This window comes from Apodemus sylvaticus, chromosome 3 (genome assembly GCF_947179515.1).
Source record: "Apodemus sylvaticus chromosome 3, mApoSyl1.1, whole genome shotgun sequence".
In the NCBI taxonomy this organism is placed as follows: Eukaryota; Metazoa; Chordata; class Mammalia; order Rodentia; family Muridae; genus Apodemus; species Apodemus sylvaticus.
The window spans coordinates 96,026,185-96,040,581 of NC_067474.1; the positions used below are offsets into that span (position 1 = coordinate 96,026,185).

General features: G+C 46.2%; 1 protein-coding gene across 1 annotated transcript in view; it reads right to left on the minus strand.

Annotated features, from left to right (window-relative positions):
* Positions 1-14,397, minus strand: part of Ttc39b (tetratricopeptide repeat domain 39B) — a 105,198-nt gene that overhangs the window by 41,524 nt on the left and 49,277 nt on the right. The window contains exons 4-7 of the mRNA XM_052176690.1: positions 8,036-8,143; positions 6,115-6,246; positions 5,180-5,256; positions 748-815 (exon numbers count right to left, since the gene is read on the minus strand). Of these exons, the coding sequence (XP_052032650.1) occupies positions 748-815; positions 5,180-5,256; positions 6,115-6,246; positions 8,036-8,143 (385 nt within the window). The remainder of the gene's footprint in view (positions 1-747; positions 816-5,179; positions 5,257-6,114; positions 6,247-8,035; positions 8,144-14,397) is intronic.

The window sequence follows — 14,397 nt, forward strand, 5'->3', positions numbered from 1 at the left end:
AGGGTAAAATTTAGGACCTCATAATGACTCCTTGACTTTTAAAAACTGTTCCGAGCCGGGCGGTGGTGGCGCACACCTGTAATCCCAGCACTCTGGGAGACACAGGCAGGTGGAGATTTCTGAGTTCGAGGCCAGCCCGGTCTACAGAGTGAGTTCCAGGACAGCCAGAGCTACACAGATAAACCCTGTCTTGAAAAATCCAAATCCAAAAATAAAAAACTGTTCTGGCCAGGCATAGCGGCCAGCACTTGGGGGGCAGGGACAGGTGATCGTCATAAGTTCTAGCCCCGCCAGAGCCGCATATTGAGAGCCTGTCTGGAAACAAAAGAAAGAAGGGGGAATATGGGGGCTAAAGGGGTGGGGTGGGTAAGACGTGAAGGGTCCTTGGAAAAAGCAGACCTGAGTGCACACCTGCTCGTCGCAGACGCAGCTGATACAGGGAGGAACTGGCTGAGGCTAAAGACCCTCCTTAGCCCCGGAAACTCTTGCCTGCAGCACACATGTGCAAACTGGAGTGCTCTTTGCTTTCATAAATCCTATAAGCTATCTGAAACAGACACTAAGTACATCTGAGTGGGAATACAGCTCTCCAGAGCCTTCTTCAGCCAATCCATATGGGGGGATGGGACACAAATATCTTTTATCACCATTCTAAGCTTCAGTGCTGACAGGATGAACAACATTTCCCGCTCTCTGGACACGGCAGGCTTCCCACCCAGCCCCAGCATTCAGCCAGACGTCCATTACCTGCACAAACGTGAGTGCTGCTTTCTGCAGGAGACACTCAGCGTAACAGATTTCAGCATGCATCTCCTCTGTTAAAAATAAATACAATTATAGTAAGACAGTGTTGTTTTAAAACATTCCAAAAATCATGGGAGATAAATAAGCCCAAGAGAGACAAGAGGCCGAGACTGCGTCCAGGCTTCCAGAGAAACAGAATGACTTGTTCCTGGAGAATCCTGGATCACAGGAACTGTTAAGGAAGTCATCTTCAGCTCCATCCAACATTAAGAGCAGAGAGAGGCTCGAGAAGAGGAGGAACCAACTGCTTGTTTGAACAGGGTCTCACAGGAGCCCAAGCAGTTCGAGAACTCAGCAGTCCAGAAAGTCCTTCAACTCACAGCAATCCTCCTGCCTCAACCTCTTGGTACTATAGTCATGAATCACCATGCCTGACTGAGGAAACAAAAATGCCCTTTTGAGAGAAGAAAACTTACCTTAAAAAAAAAAAGTAATATAAACATCTAGCAGTTACACAGATTGAGAAAGCTAAGCTTAGGAACCCTGGCTTCTAAATGATGAAGGCATGGTCATGGTGACAATGATCAGAGAGAAAGCAGCCACTCCCTAGAGATGGAGAAAAACTACTGACCCGTGTGCACAACAAAACCCAACCTACAGACAACTCATGGCTGAACACAAGCACAGGGTGCTCACAAAAAGGAGTCACCAGAGCCACGCCAGCCCAGAGATGTATGCACCAGCCAACATGTCCAGGCGCAAGGGACAGGATGCTCTATTTGCAGAGATCAAAAGAGAGAATTTTGTTTCTACATAAACAAAATCATAAAATTCCTTTCTCCATGGGATGCAAATTGGCATGTTATTTAAGCAAATGAGTTTGGAGGAAAGATTCTGCCGAGTGCTACTATAGGGTCCTGTGTGGGAGGGCTTGTCCGTCCTCTCTGCTGGTCTCCTCATTTGTATGGTCCAGTAATAATGTTTCTGCTTTGCAAGCATGGATTAAATGAGTATTGCCTGTAGTGCTTACTAGACACACAGCCAGCCTTGATGAATGCTGCCAACATTCACCATTATTGGTTTTGGCCCATGTCTGTGCTCCCTGGTCAAGGTTCAGAAGAAGGCACAGGGCCTTTCCAAGTGGTGAGGCAACAGAAGGCAATCTGTGTCACTGGGAACACTGTTGACCAAACTAGATAAGAAGTATGTTTTCCTTCCTTTACACACATAACCCATAGGCTCGCTCATACTGACTCAACTTAGATGTTCAGTTTGTGAGGAGTACTATGCAGCTAAGTTCCTCAGAAACAGACAGGGAGAAGGGGTAGAGGACACCACCAAGACATGGTGCTGTCTGTGAGCATCCCGGCACGGCCACCAGTCAAGATCCAGTCTCCAGGACACATTCCCTCAGAGCGTGCCTCTGGGTGAAAACCATCTGGGGTTATCAATGCCAAACATCACCTTGAGAACAATGACTGGTCAGCGCTGGTAGAGGACCAGAAGATAGAAAAGCAAGAAAATGTAGGCGCCCTCCCCAAAGGGCAATCGGGCACCTCTGGCTATAGCATGAGGTACCTGAGGGGAGGAGAGGACAACGGGCTGATGCAGGGGCAGTGCTGAGAGTTACAGCTGGCCTAACCCAGCAGGCTAAAGAGCAGGTCCTCATCAAGGCCTGAGCAGAAGGGAAAACTCTCTAGACAGACTAGAGAGGAATACAAAGGATACGTGACAAAGCATGGAGAGTTTGGATTTGTAATTCACATGTAAGTCTCTGTCCACAGCCTGAGCTTGGCACCTCACTAAAGCATGGCACTCTCGTGGGAGGAGAGGAACAAGTGTGTCCCACACTAGGTCCATGAAGAACCCCATGTAGATACTCATTCCTGAACACAGCTAGAAAGTGCACCATGTAAACAGAACTTACCAACAGGAAAGCAAATCCTATACTCGGACTACAGTGTTCTGCCAGGCCCTGTTGTTCTGGTTTGGTTTTTGCCAACCTATCATAAGTCAGTTATCTAGAGGAAGGAAACTCAATCGAGAACCTATAGGCCAGTCTGTGGAGCATTTTCCTGATGGATGATTGATGTTGAGGGTGGTCCTGGATGGTATAAGAAGGTAGGCAAGCCAGTACTGTGATCTTCTGGGGTGTGGTCTCTGGTTCAGTTCCTGCCTCGGCTTCCTCTGATAATGGACTGCAATGCATTCTCCCCAAGTTGCTTTGGGTCATGATGTTTATCACACCAATAGAAAGCAAATCAAAACACCCTTCAAACTCAAAGTCTGTTTAGGTTGCCCTCACAGGCAAAAGCTCTGGAAATAACATACAACTGAATGTATTTAGCTTTATTCTTTCACTATGGCTGACTTACACCGAGCAATTTCTTTACCAGCTACATCTTAATTGTAACCTCCTTAGTCCACGAAAAATTCATGGAGCACTCGAAAGCTAGCTAAGCACAGCCTTTCTGTACTAATCTAAAGATATTTATAGTTCAGAATAAACTACAGACATGGGCTAGTTAAGTTTTCAATAATTAATAGAAAGTCCAAATTCCCTAACTTGCTCTGTTTAAAGGCAATAAAGAAAACCCACAACACAACCGCGCTGACTTTCCAGATGTAATCATTCAATGTTTCCATCAGCCACGTAAGGTGTTTCCCAGCGCCCCACGGGAGAGCATGGGGACAGCGTGAAGAGCAGTGGTCTGGGGAAAGCAGGCTCCGACAGCTGGGTCACCTTGGCCCTCCCCTCCCTCTCTCTCTCTCTGAGAACATCAGTTAAACACACTGGGTGGGTGGATGCTAAGGAAGGCACCAAGGGTGCCTGGCACACAAAGAACACTTCAAAAACTAGAACATTACAATGTTTTAAAGTTATTTATAGTCACACCATAAATACCATGTCATTCCTCTTAAAATTAAGGTTTAAAACTCTCCAATGTCACCTTCATGCCACAAAGAAAAAAGGCAGCAGGCATCAATGGACCAGGGGAGAAGCCACCTGAGGTTCCCAGGAAGGAAGTCCATGGCTCGTCTCTGGAACGCCTCAGGCCTGCTACTACCTTAGGCTACTACCAGCTTCTGTTCTTAGGGCGCTCAGAGAGCAGTCTTTGATGTAAAAGAAGACGGGTTTCAGTTGCCGACAACAACCAAGAAAACACTGTCAGTCTCTGCCGAGGCCGAGTCAACACTTTTTCAGTAAGTCCTAAAGACACGGGACATGTCACAGTCCTCTCCTGGGATCAAAGCTCAAAGCTCACATCGCTCAAATAGGCCTAACTTCTCCAAAGTCCCAAACAAGCTGACAACACTCCTACAGGACAAGCGAGACTCCGCGGTAAATCCTTCCAGCTGCGCGGCCAGGGCCAGCGTACACTTGCCATTAGCACGGCCTGCCTCCCCGGGGCTGCACTGCCTTTCCCCAGCCGCAACACTCCAGTGTCTGCACTAACATCTCTGCCAAAACACAAGCGTGAAGGTGGCAATCTGAACACAATTCTCCTGAGCCGGCACAGCCTCTACAGTGCCTGCAGCCCCTTGTGGTGAAGCCCCCTTCTGTTCGGGCCTGATGAGGGAGGGCCACACCTCCCCTCATCTTAGAGGGAATGTGGAGCAATGGCCGATGACGTTTCTCTCAGCTATCTGATGGAGAGCCCACAGGCCAAACATCTTCATCAGCTATGTAGACAAGCATTGTTACTTTTAAAGGTATAAACATTATCCAGATTACACCTTTAATCTCAGCACTTGGGAGACAGAGGCAGGTGGGTCTCTGTGAGTTCAAGGTCAGCCTGATCTACAGAGTGAATTCAGACCAGGGAGGAATCCATGGGAAGAGCCTCTCTGAAAAAGAAAACAGTACTGTCACCTGGAAAAACATTAACAGTCGGTAGAAAATGAAACCCTCCAACCATAGTTGGATATAGTTTTTTTTGAAGGAAAAAAGTCAATGTCTATAAATATAGTAAAATTATAAACCCTTAGTCTAATAATTCTACTTTTAGAAAACTTTCTCATGAAGTACTTGAAAGAATACACAAAAATGTCCAAGAATTTTTAAAACAACAATATTTACTTATTTGCTAACAGTGAAAAAAATTAAAAGCATATAGCTATCCTTCAATGCCCTGGGCCATTGTGGTACCAGATACCATCTCATTCATAACTGCACAGCTCCAAACAGAAAAAAAAAATGCATTTACACACACTGGTGTGAGGCTCAATGCTTGCAAAACAACAAAAGGCAAGTGAAAAATAAACTGCACCTGTCCCTTATATACAAAGCCAACCAGTGACCACAGTGAGCTGGGAGGAGAAAGCGCACTTCCCCATTCTCTACAGGGCAGTGGTGGTGGTTCAGGGGCTCCTCGCCTCTCAGAGAGAGAGAGAGAGAGAGAGAGAGAGAGAGAGTGCCTCAGTGGACTCTTACCTTCACTCAGTTGTTCCAGGGACCCTCGAGAAAGGAGACTGGAGAAAGACTCGACTACTGTGCATTTCTTCCTGTATCTGCATTGAAGACAGGGGCGGAAGGGAAAAGACCAGCATCAGACGAGCTGGCAGACCACGAAGCCGCCACGAGGGAGCTCCTGGTCCCTCCGCCAGGCCAGACCTCCCTCCTCTGCATGCACAGCGCCTAGTCCTGAACCGCCAAGTATGGGCACTCTACCATGGTGAAGAGGAGCCCATACACCCACGGCATTCAAACCTCCCTCCTTTCTGGATAAGAGCAGAATGCCTATGGTAAGTATCTCCATGGGTGAAAAGTAGACTTAAAAAAGTGCAGTTAGGAAAATGTTCTTCATTTGAGATTATAACAAAATTACATGAAGATTCATCTTAGCCACATTAAAACTCACCAGTATAAATAATTGCCTTTATCACGGCCTTCTACAGGCAAAGCAATGCTTAAGACTGACACTCTCATTTTGACAAACCAAGAGTGTCCAAACGCATCCTTAGGAAAATAAAAATTTCCTTCTGAATGTGCAATTTCTCCCACATAGAACAAGCACATTCCCTGCTTGACTTGACACGGTACTCAGGTCTTAGCCGACCAACTGCAAAGGAACTAGACAGCACTCTGCTCGCCCTTCTGAAGCCTCCCTCAGACGTTTACCACAGCTCGGGTCCCGTGTACCCAGCAGGGGTACGGGAGACAAACGGGAGCCATACTGTAATTCCAGATAGGACTCCCTGAATTCCACTGCATAGAACTGAACTGGCCAAGACACGCTGAAGCTCGAGTCCTGTTCCACAGTTCTGATCAACCTCAAACAAACTCCTTACTCCAGCAAGCTGCATCACTTGGCACTATGGTGGGAAGGCGGGAAACCGCCTTAGCATGGAGATAAAACTCAGTCATACTTTTGGCAGGTTTGTAAAGCGTCCTTCATGGCAGAAATGCCATTCTGGATGTCCTGTTGCTCAAAGGTCATGACAGCCTGCAACACCACAATGGTGCTGTAGCCCAAGGCGTGGTACATGCTCTCCTTGGCCCTGGAAAGAATGCAGCCAGTGAGTACATCTCAGTACAGCGAAAAAGAAAGACACAAAGCCCAGTTTTTTTCTGATACCAGCAATGCCTAATCCTCACCGTGTATATCTTGACTTCTCCTCCACAGTTACTGAAATGATACAAGCTCTGAAAGGCCTGCTTTAAAACCTCAAGTACCAATTTAAACCCATGTAGAATAAAGTGCTGGGGACAATATGTGTTTCCCGGATTCAGCACTAGGGGGCAGCCTCTGGACTTGTTTCCTAGGAAAAAAGTTTAAAAGCAAAGCTATTTTTTTCCTAGTTGAATAGGGGGGCAGTGCACCATCTTAAAATCTGAAATGAGTGAGGTTTGATGACACACAACTGATTTTAGCATCCTGAGAAGCAGAAACAGGAGTTCAAGAACTCAAGGTCATCTTCTGTGAGTTTGAGGCCAGCCTGAGCTACATGAACCTTATCTCAAAAAAGAAGGGGGGGAGAAAATCTACGAAAGGGGGAGGAGAGGAAAGGAGAGGAGAGGAGAGGAGAGGAGAGGAGAAGAGAGGAGAGGAGAAAATGTAATGTGATGTTAAAACGTGTCTTTAAAACTGTTCTCTCCAGTCAAAGCCAAGAGGAAGCAAGACTTTTGCAATAAATTAGGTCATGTGCACAGGGACCTAAGCAAAGTCAAACCCTAGGATGTGGTCCCTGAGGTTCCTGAAGAAAGGCCTAACAGCTTTGTTGTCAGGCTCCAGATGACTGCCGGGGGTGCTAGCTCCTCTCAGAGCCTTTACCTGACTATTTATGTTTCAAATATCAATGTGTTTTAAATACGATGGCTCAACATCCTGAGGCCACATTATTCCTTTCTTTCCCCTCAGACAGAGTCTAAAGAGCCTTTGTCCTGAATGAAGGCACTGCCCACCCACCCCAGGTATCAGCTGTAGTTCAAACTTCACGCTCAAGTGGGGTGAAAAGGGAATTTTAACAATGAACTATGCATAAAGACCAGAGACTATGAAACTGATCATTTATTTTTATGCTATTTTATAAGCACATGGTAGAGGCGAAAGGGGGATATTTAAAAAGAATAAAGGACACAGTTAGAGACACTGAGTCAGAATTGAGAGAGCTAAAGAGTGGCAAAACCAGGCAGCCCAAAGATGACAGAGGCAGTGGAGGTCCAGAAGACGACACACAAGTCTGAGGGACACCACTGGCCACTTGGCGTGGTGGGGTCAACTCCCCAACTTCAGCATCAAGTCTTCCCTTGCAGCTGAGCCTGGAGACCACTCACTACAAGATCATTTCTGCAAAGTCCATCACGTGCACAGCTGGGGCCAGCGAGCAGGCCAGCAGGCGAGGCCAGCGAACAGGCCAGCGGGTGAGGGTGCTGCCAAGCCTCAAAGCTCAGTGCTGGTCGCTTCCATGGCGGCAGCAGGGAGCCCTGATCACAGCCCTCTTCTCTGAGATTTGAGCTAAGCACTGGGATTATACTGCTCTAGTTATTCCCCTGCTAGCTTCGAAGAAAACGCTGTTCCATGATACTCCACAACCATGGAGACCACACCCAAGCCAGCATGGAGGCTAGAGCGTAAGCATCGGAAATTTCTACTGACTGAATATGAAAAGACACTTCTTTAAAGCTGACTGACGGCCAGAGAGATGGCTCATATATATAAAAGCTGATTGATGGGGTGGGTCTCATTCAAACTAGCTTTCACATGCTGAGTCAGGCACATACATAGTAATGAACAAACAAGGACATCAGAAAAACACATAAAATATCTACTGAGAAAGAGTTACTTACCATGGACGAAGCAGCTCTAAGGCATCTTTAAACTTGTTACTTAGAAATAAGTTCAGGGCCTCTGCACATTCCTCCAGGCCGCTCTTGAGATCCACCTTGGCTGACGAACTGAAGAGAAAAAGGAAGAGAAAAAGACCTAGGGTTTTGTAACTTTTGCTATTAGCTCCTTGTCCCGGGGACTGGGGACAGAGACCAGGAGAGATTCCCCCTTCGCCGCCTCCCCATCCCCACAGGCCGAGGCCCTGAGCCTCTAAGAAGCAGGTGGGAAGGCATGCAGTGCACTGGCCCCTCTTCCCAAGGGCTGAGGAGGGGAGGTGAGCGCACACAGCGCTGCATTCTCTCTGGAATAATCTCCCTTATCAGCCAGGGGCACCTCAAAGAAAGTTTCTCCTTGTTCTTCCAAAAGGAATCAGAAAAAGAAAATGACACCCCAAAAGATAGAGCTTTGACGTGCTGACCACTAAAGGAGGAACTCCAGAACTTTCTCCCATTTCCTTTTACCTTCCTTCTTTTCATTCTTTTTAACTGTCGTCCTGGCCTAAAACTTACTGAGTAACCCAGACCAACCTAGAACTGATGGGAACTACCTGCCTCAGCTTCTTAAGTACTAAAATTACAGGCACACACTACCACTCTTACATTCTGGGGCACCATTTCCTAACAACTCCAACTCTGTCTATAACATAGCTCAGCCTCAACTTCCTTATCTATAAAATGGGAGCACACACGGAGACCTAATTCTGATGATCACTGTGATGGAAAGGGGGTCCCTAACTATTATATAGTGAGGTGACTTGTGGGAATATCTAGGCTGCAGGAAGGAGGAATTCTATGCTGCACATGCAGCAAGCAAGACAGAAAAAGATGACAGAAACTAGGCCAAAGTCAGAACCTGTAGTGTCAGAGGGGGGTGGCTTCTATTCTAAGAACAAAGGCAAGTGCATTGTCTCAGAAATCCTGTCCCCCAGCAGACCTTTAGTCCCAGCCCTCGAAAGGCTGAGGCAAGCAGGTCTCTGAGTCTGAAACCAGCCTGGTCTACATAGCAAGCTCCAGGCCAGCCAGGGCTACACTGTGTTAAAAAATGAAACGAAAAACTTCTTCCCCTTCCTGCCACTCTGTGCCGCCCTCCCCCCAGTGTGATCTGCAGATCTAGACGCTGTGCTTTAATAACCCCCCTCATAGATAAATTAGTCAAAATCTAAGCAGGAAGATGTAGTAATATTTGCTCAACAGGTATCAGCTGCTGCTGCTGCAAAAGCCAGAAAAGACGGATGCAAAGGCAAGAAGACAAGTGAGTATCCAGCAGACCTGGTCTCGTACTGAGTTCCAGGATGGGGGGGGGGGGGGGCGGCAGCGCAGCGGCCCCCTTGGTCCAGTCTAAGTCCCTGCAAGTTCACTCTGCCTCTTGGCCCCTTCTGCCCACCCTAGTTTATTTAAATGTGAGTGCAGTGAGCTGCTCTTTAATATCTCATTAGTGTGGTGCTATTTTTGCAATGCCTAATTTGCCTCTAAAAGAATTAACTGATTTTGAAACAGCTCCTTGGCAAATACTGGGGACTACCCTGGTTTAGCCTACTGGTAAAGATTCGAGATACCGTAAGCAGGAAACTCAGTGCCTTGGGCAAATGTCAAAGGAGTTAGGAAGAAACAGGGACGACAGGGAGGAGGGAAATACACAGGAAGGGGAGGTGCACACTGAAGGCCCGCCTTCACTTCCAGAGCTCAGACTGTGGTCCCCCTTAAACTAGAAAGGCTGTTTCCCAGAGGATGTGGGAGAGGTATCGGTAAATGTTTTACTCTCTAATACAAAGGGTAAACGTTGTGTACCTCACCTTCTAATACAAAGAAGCCAGGTGTGGTGGCACACACTTGTAATCACAGAAATTAGAAAGCTGAGGCAGGAGGACTGCTGAGAGTACAAGACCAGCTTCAGCTAGATAGTGAATTCAAGGGCAGCATGGGCAGCATGGCGAGACCTCTCATCCAAACGACAAAGGCTGTGGAGCTAGGTCAGTCAGTAAAGCACGTGCCTGTCAACGAGGACCTGAGTTCGGATCCCCAGACAGCATGTAAAAGCAGGAGGCGGTGAAGCACACCTGTTGTCCCAGCACTGATGGATGATGCGGAAGGTGGACAGAGGTAGGTCCCTCAACACTCACAGGCCAGCTAGCCTGGCCCACAAGGAAGCTCCACCCCAGTGAGAGCGTCTTCCTCAGGCAAAGGTACAAGGCTCCAGGGACAGAGAGCTGAGGCAGTCCTGTGAGCACCACATGTACAACCCCTCCCCCCACAAGCATGCTATCTATTAATTAATTAAACAGGAAAAGGGAGCTAGGTTAGGCTCAATGGTTTGATCAATCTAGCCTTCATTCTTTTTTAAAAATAACACTATAGAGCACAATAAAATTGTAATAAAATATTATAGCCGGGCAGTGGTGGCGCTCACCTAAAATCCCAGCACTTGGGAGGCAGAGGCAGGCAGATTTCTGAGTTTGAGGCCAGCCTGGTCTACAGAGTGAGTCCCAGGACAGCCAGGGCTACACAGAGAAACCCTGTCTCGAAAAACCAAAAAAAAAAAAAAAAAAAAAAAAAAAAAAATATATATATATATATATATATATAATAAAGAACACAGCCCAGCAATACCCAGTATCGCTGCACTACTGTGCAATCTCCAGAACTTTTACACCCTGCACAATTGGACCCATTTTCTTGACAAGCAGCAGCTCCCTCGGCCCTGCACTCTTTACAGAGCAGTCCGCTAGCCTCCACTCAAAATTCGCCACAATCAATGTCTTAGCCATTTGGAAACCCCATCCTACTAAACAGTCTCTGGAATTTTACCTCCTTGGTGGCTATAATCTCCCTCCAGTGCTGGGATTCCTCCAGAGCAGCCTTCATTAATAACTGACACTAGCCTGCCTGCCTGCCACCCACATGAGGCTGAAACAGTATCCATGCTACAGGAATAAAGAAGTTTATAAAAGGTTTCTCTCTATTTCTTCAGCCTGAGAGCTCAGACCCCTGCTTTCAAGAAGGAGAATACATTTCCTTAAATACAATACACATCAAAGAGATAACGATACACTTACCCTTGAGGACAATGATGTACTTTATCCCTGGGATTTGAACATGAGCAACCTTTCCAACTGCCCACCTCCATGAGAAATGCCTGCGTGAGGACCAAACAGCATGCCCCCTCTCTAAGTACAGGATATGGTAAGCGGCTGGTCTGACGGGGAAAGTGTGGGCCAACAAAGAGTCTTCCCTCAGTTTTCCAAAGTTTTACCACTACTTCAGCAACTAGTCTATCAAGAAACTGAAGTGACATGCACAACACTTGCGGAGGTCTGTGACTTTGTCACTCCTGCCCTTTAAAGACACTGGTTTTTAATAGATACAATATATGATAATAGATACAGAATCAAACAATTGCAGAACCACAAAGTATCTTAGCTAGCAGTCATGCTCTTCTCTAGGTATCAGGATTCTTCTACTGGAAGATTTCTCTCTTATTTCCAAGTTTAAGGAGAATCAGAAGAAACCATCACAAGGATTTGAGACTAAACAAACAGGAGGACCAATTACCAGGGCAGACAGAATTACAGCCATCATGCCGCTTGGAAATGAGGGCAGAACAATGTCCGCCTTCCACCCTCTGCCTGGCTGCAGCACCTCCAAATCACATGACATTATTGCTTCCAGTTTATTAAATGGTGACTGACCCAAACTCCCAAGTCCCTGCCCTGTTCGGAGCCGCAGGCAGGCAGGTGTTTGAGGGGAGGGGCAGTCCAAGGAAGAGCAACCAGGTGTGCGCTGGTTATTTCCTGGACCACTAACTAATGCCAGTCACACTCACAGACTTCCAAAAGACCTTTGCTTCACTGACATCAGCAGAATACCTTCTGATGGAACAGGCTGGGCTGAGGTTGCAACATCTACAAGTGTTGATACCATAATAAAAGCAAAAATCTACAAGTGTTGATACCACAATAAAAGCATCTCTACAGCATTTCCCACAGTCTGCCTCCACATCTTCCTGGATGTACAACTCTAACCTTTCCTCTTCCTGACTCAGATGCACAAATTTCATTCATTTTAACCTAAGCAAACTAAACAAAGAAATAACTTACCCTCAGCCTATCTGTGTATCCTACCATAGCGTCTCTGCTAGTTTGCATCTGGAATGTCCCCAAAAACCGATGTATTAAAAGTGTTAGTCTCCAAAGGTATATTATCTGGGGATGGTAAACTAAGAGGTGGGGCCCAAGAGGACAATCTTTAGGTGATGGACAGACCCCCCCCCTTAAAGGGAACTGCGGTGCCCTGGCCTCCTCCCTGACCATAATGTAGTTTGTCCCACCAGGCACTCCAAATTCTCCCCACAGCATGCCCCCAATGACAGGGCCAAAAGCAGTGGGGCTGGCCCATCCCACGCTAGAAACACTCGACTTGTGGTTTGTGAGACAAAAGAAACCTTTCCAAGTTGATTGCTTCAGGTAGTTTCTATGGTAACAAAAGCTGATTATGATTAGCACGCCTTCCAGCTCTACCTGAGAACTAAGAGGTGGCATCTGTCACCAAAGCCTGAGTCCTTCCCCAACATCTCTTCAAGAGCTCGCCACGAAACACAAAGAACACTTTCTGGAGGGCATCCGCTTTAGAACGGCTGCCTTGTAGACTACATTCCAGAGCTAGCCCGAACAGCTGCCTTGTAGACTACATTCCAGAGCTAGCCCGCCCCGAAATCCTGGTCTGCCTTGTGTCCATGGCTGTCTCTCTCTCAGCCCCCAGGTCTGTGGCTCTTGCTAGAACCCTCACTCTCTCAGCAAGCCTTCCCCTTCCCGAGGTCCCTCTACCCATCCCCTCCCTTCTATCATTGCTGTCTCCGAGAAACAGCATTTGTGGCATTTGTGGGCCAGGGCTTCAAGTTAAGTTTCCCAGGCCATAACCTCAGTCAAGCTGTGACCTTACTTATTAGAACTTTCAGTTATTTTTATTTTATTACATCTTTTAAACACAGATTTATAAATGTTGATGCATTAGTTACCTAGGAAACAAAAGAATTAAAGGATAACTATAAGAAGGGATTATTTCTTTCTAGACAAAAACTAAAAATTCCGTGAGTGAGGACATTTGGAATTTTTTAAAGCAATGTGGAAAATAAAATTTTAAGATTCTTGCAAGTTATTTCCAACTTCATCTCCATCAACCCCTTCCATATTAAGACAATTTGCCAAATTCATGAGTGCAATGGACACACTTGTAAATAGCTAATTCCAAATGTGAATTCTCGCATGGAGACCTGATAAACCTCAAAGCTCTACAAACCCATAAGTAAGAATGCAAAGCATTTCTCATGGGTATTAAGACAACTTTAACAAAATGCCTGTAACTCATAAAAGAACAACTGAAGGCTAAGGAAATGGCTCAGTGGATGAAGCGCTGGGCAGGAGTTCCTGTCCCCAGAACCCGCATAAAACCAGATGCTGCAGCTCATCCTCCCAGCGTTGCTATGGAGACAGAAGCTTGTGGCCAGCTGGCCTGGAGTAAACAGCTAGCAAAAGACATCCAGCTTTAAACAGAGTGAGTGGTCAGAACTGGTTGTGTTTGTGTGTCCTCTGACCTCCACACACATGCACACAGCACCCACATTCATGCACACAAACACACACACACACATGCATATACACATACTTTTAAAAAGGCAAAAAAATCAACTAAGACAATCAGAAATCTGTTAATTCTGGAATAAACTGAAAGGACAATAATGACAATTAAATGATATTGTAATTGTAAACCACACCTATTAGGAATGGAAAATATAATGATCTGTACGTTTAAAGAGCAGACTACAGAACAATGTAATATGCTGCCAATTAAAACATTTTAGTAAGTCTTAAGAACACAAGCTTTCTGCAGCTACTGAGATTCTACAATGGATATGTTTCTTAAAATATATTTTCAAGCCAAAGACATGAGAAAATATAAGAAAGAAAAATAGTAACTCAACATTAGTTTCTTAAATCTATTATAGGTCGGGTGTGGTAGCTGTAATTCCAGAACTTTGTGCAGAAGTTCAAGGTCATCTTCAGCTGTGTAGCTAATCCCAGGCCTGCCCAGCTACAATGAACAAACATACAAATGACAAACAAAACAAACAAGACCAAAGTTTTAACATTTAAAGATAGGCTAGAGAAAGACTCTGACTGCCAAGCCGGAGGATCAGAGTTCAATTCCTGGAACCCACAGAGAGGAAGCGAGAACTGACTCCACATGCTGTCCTGTGCCCTACACACACCTGTCGTGGTGCTCATGCTCACACACATGCACACACATGAAATAACACTCATGCTCGTCGA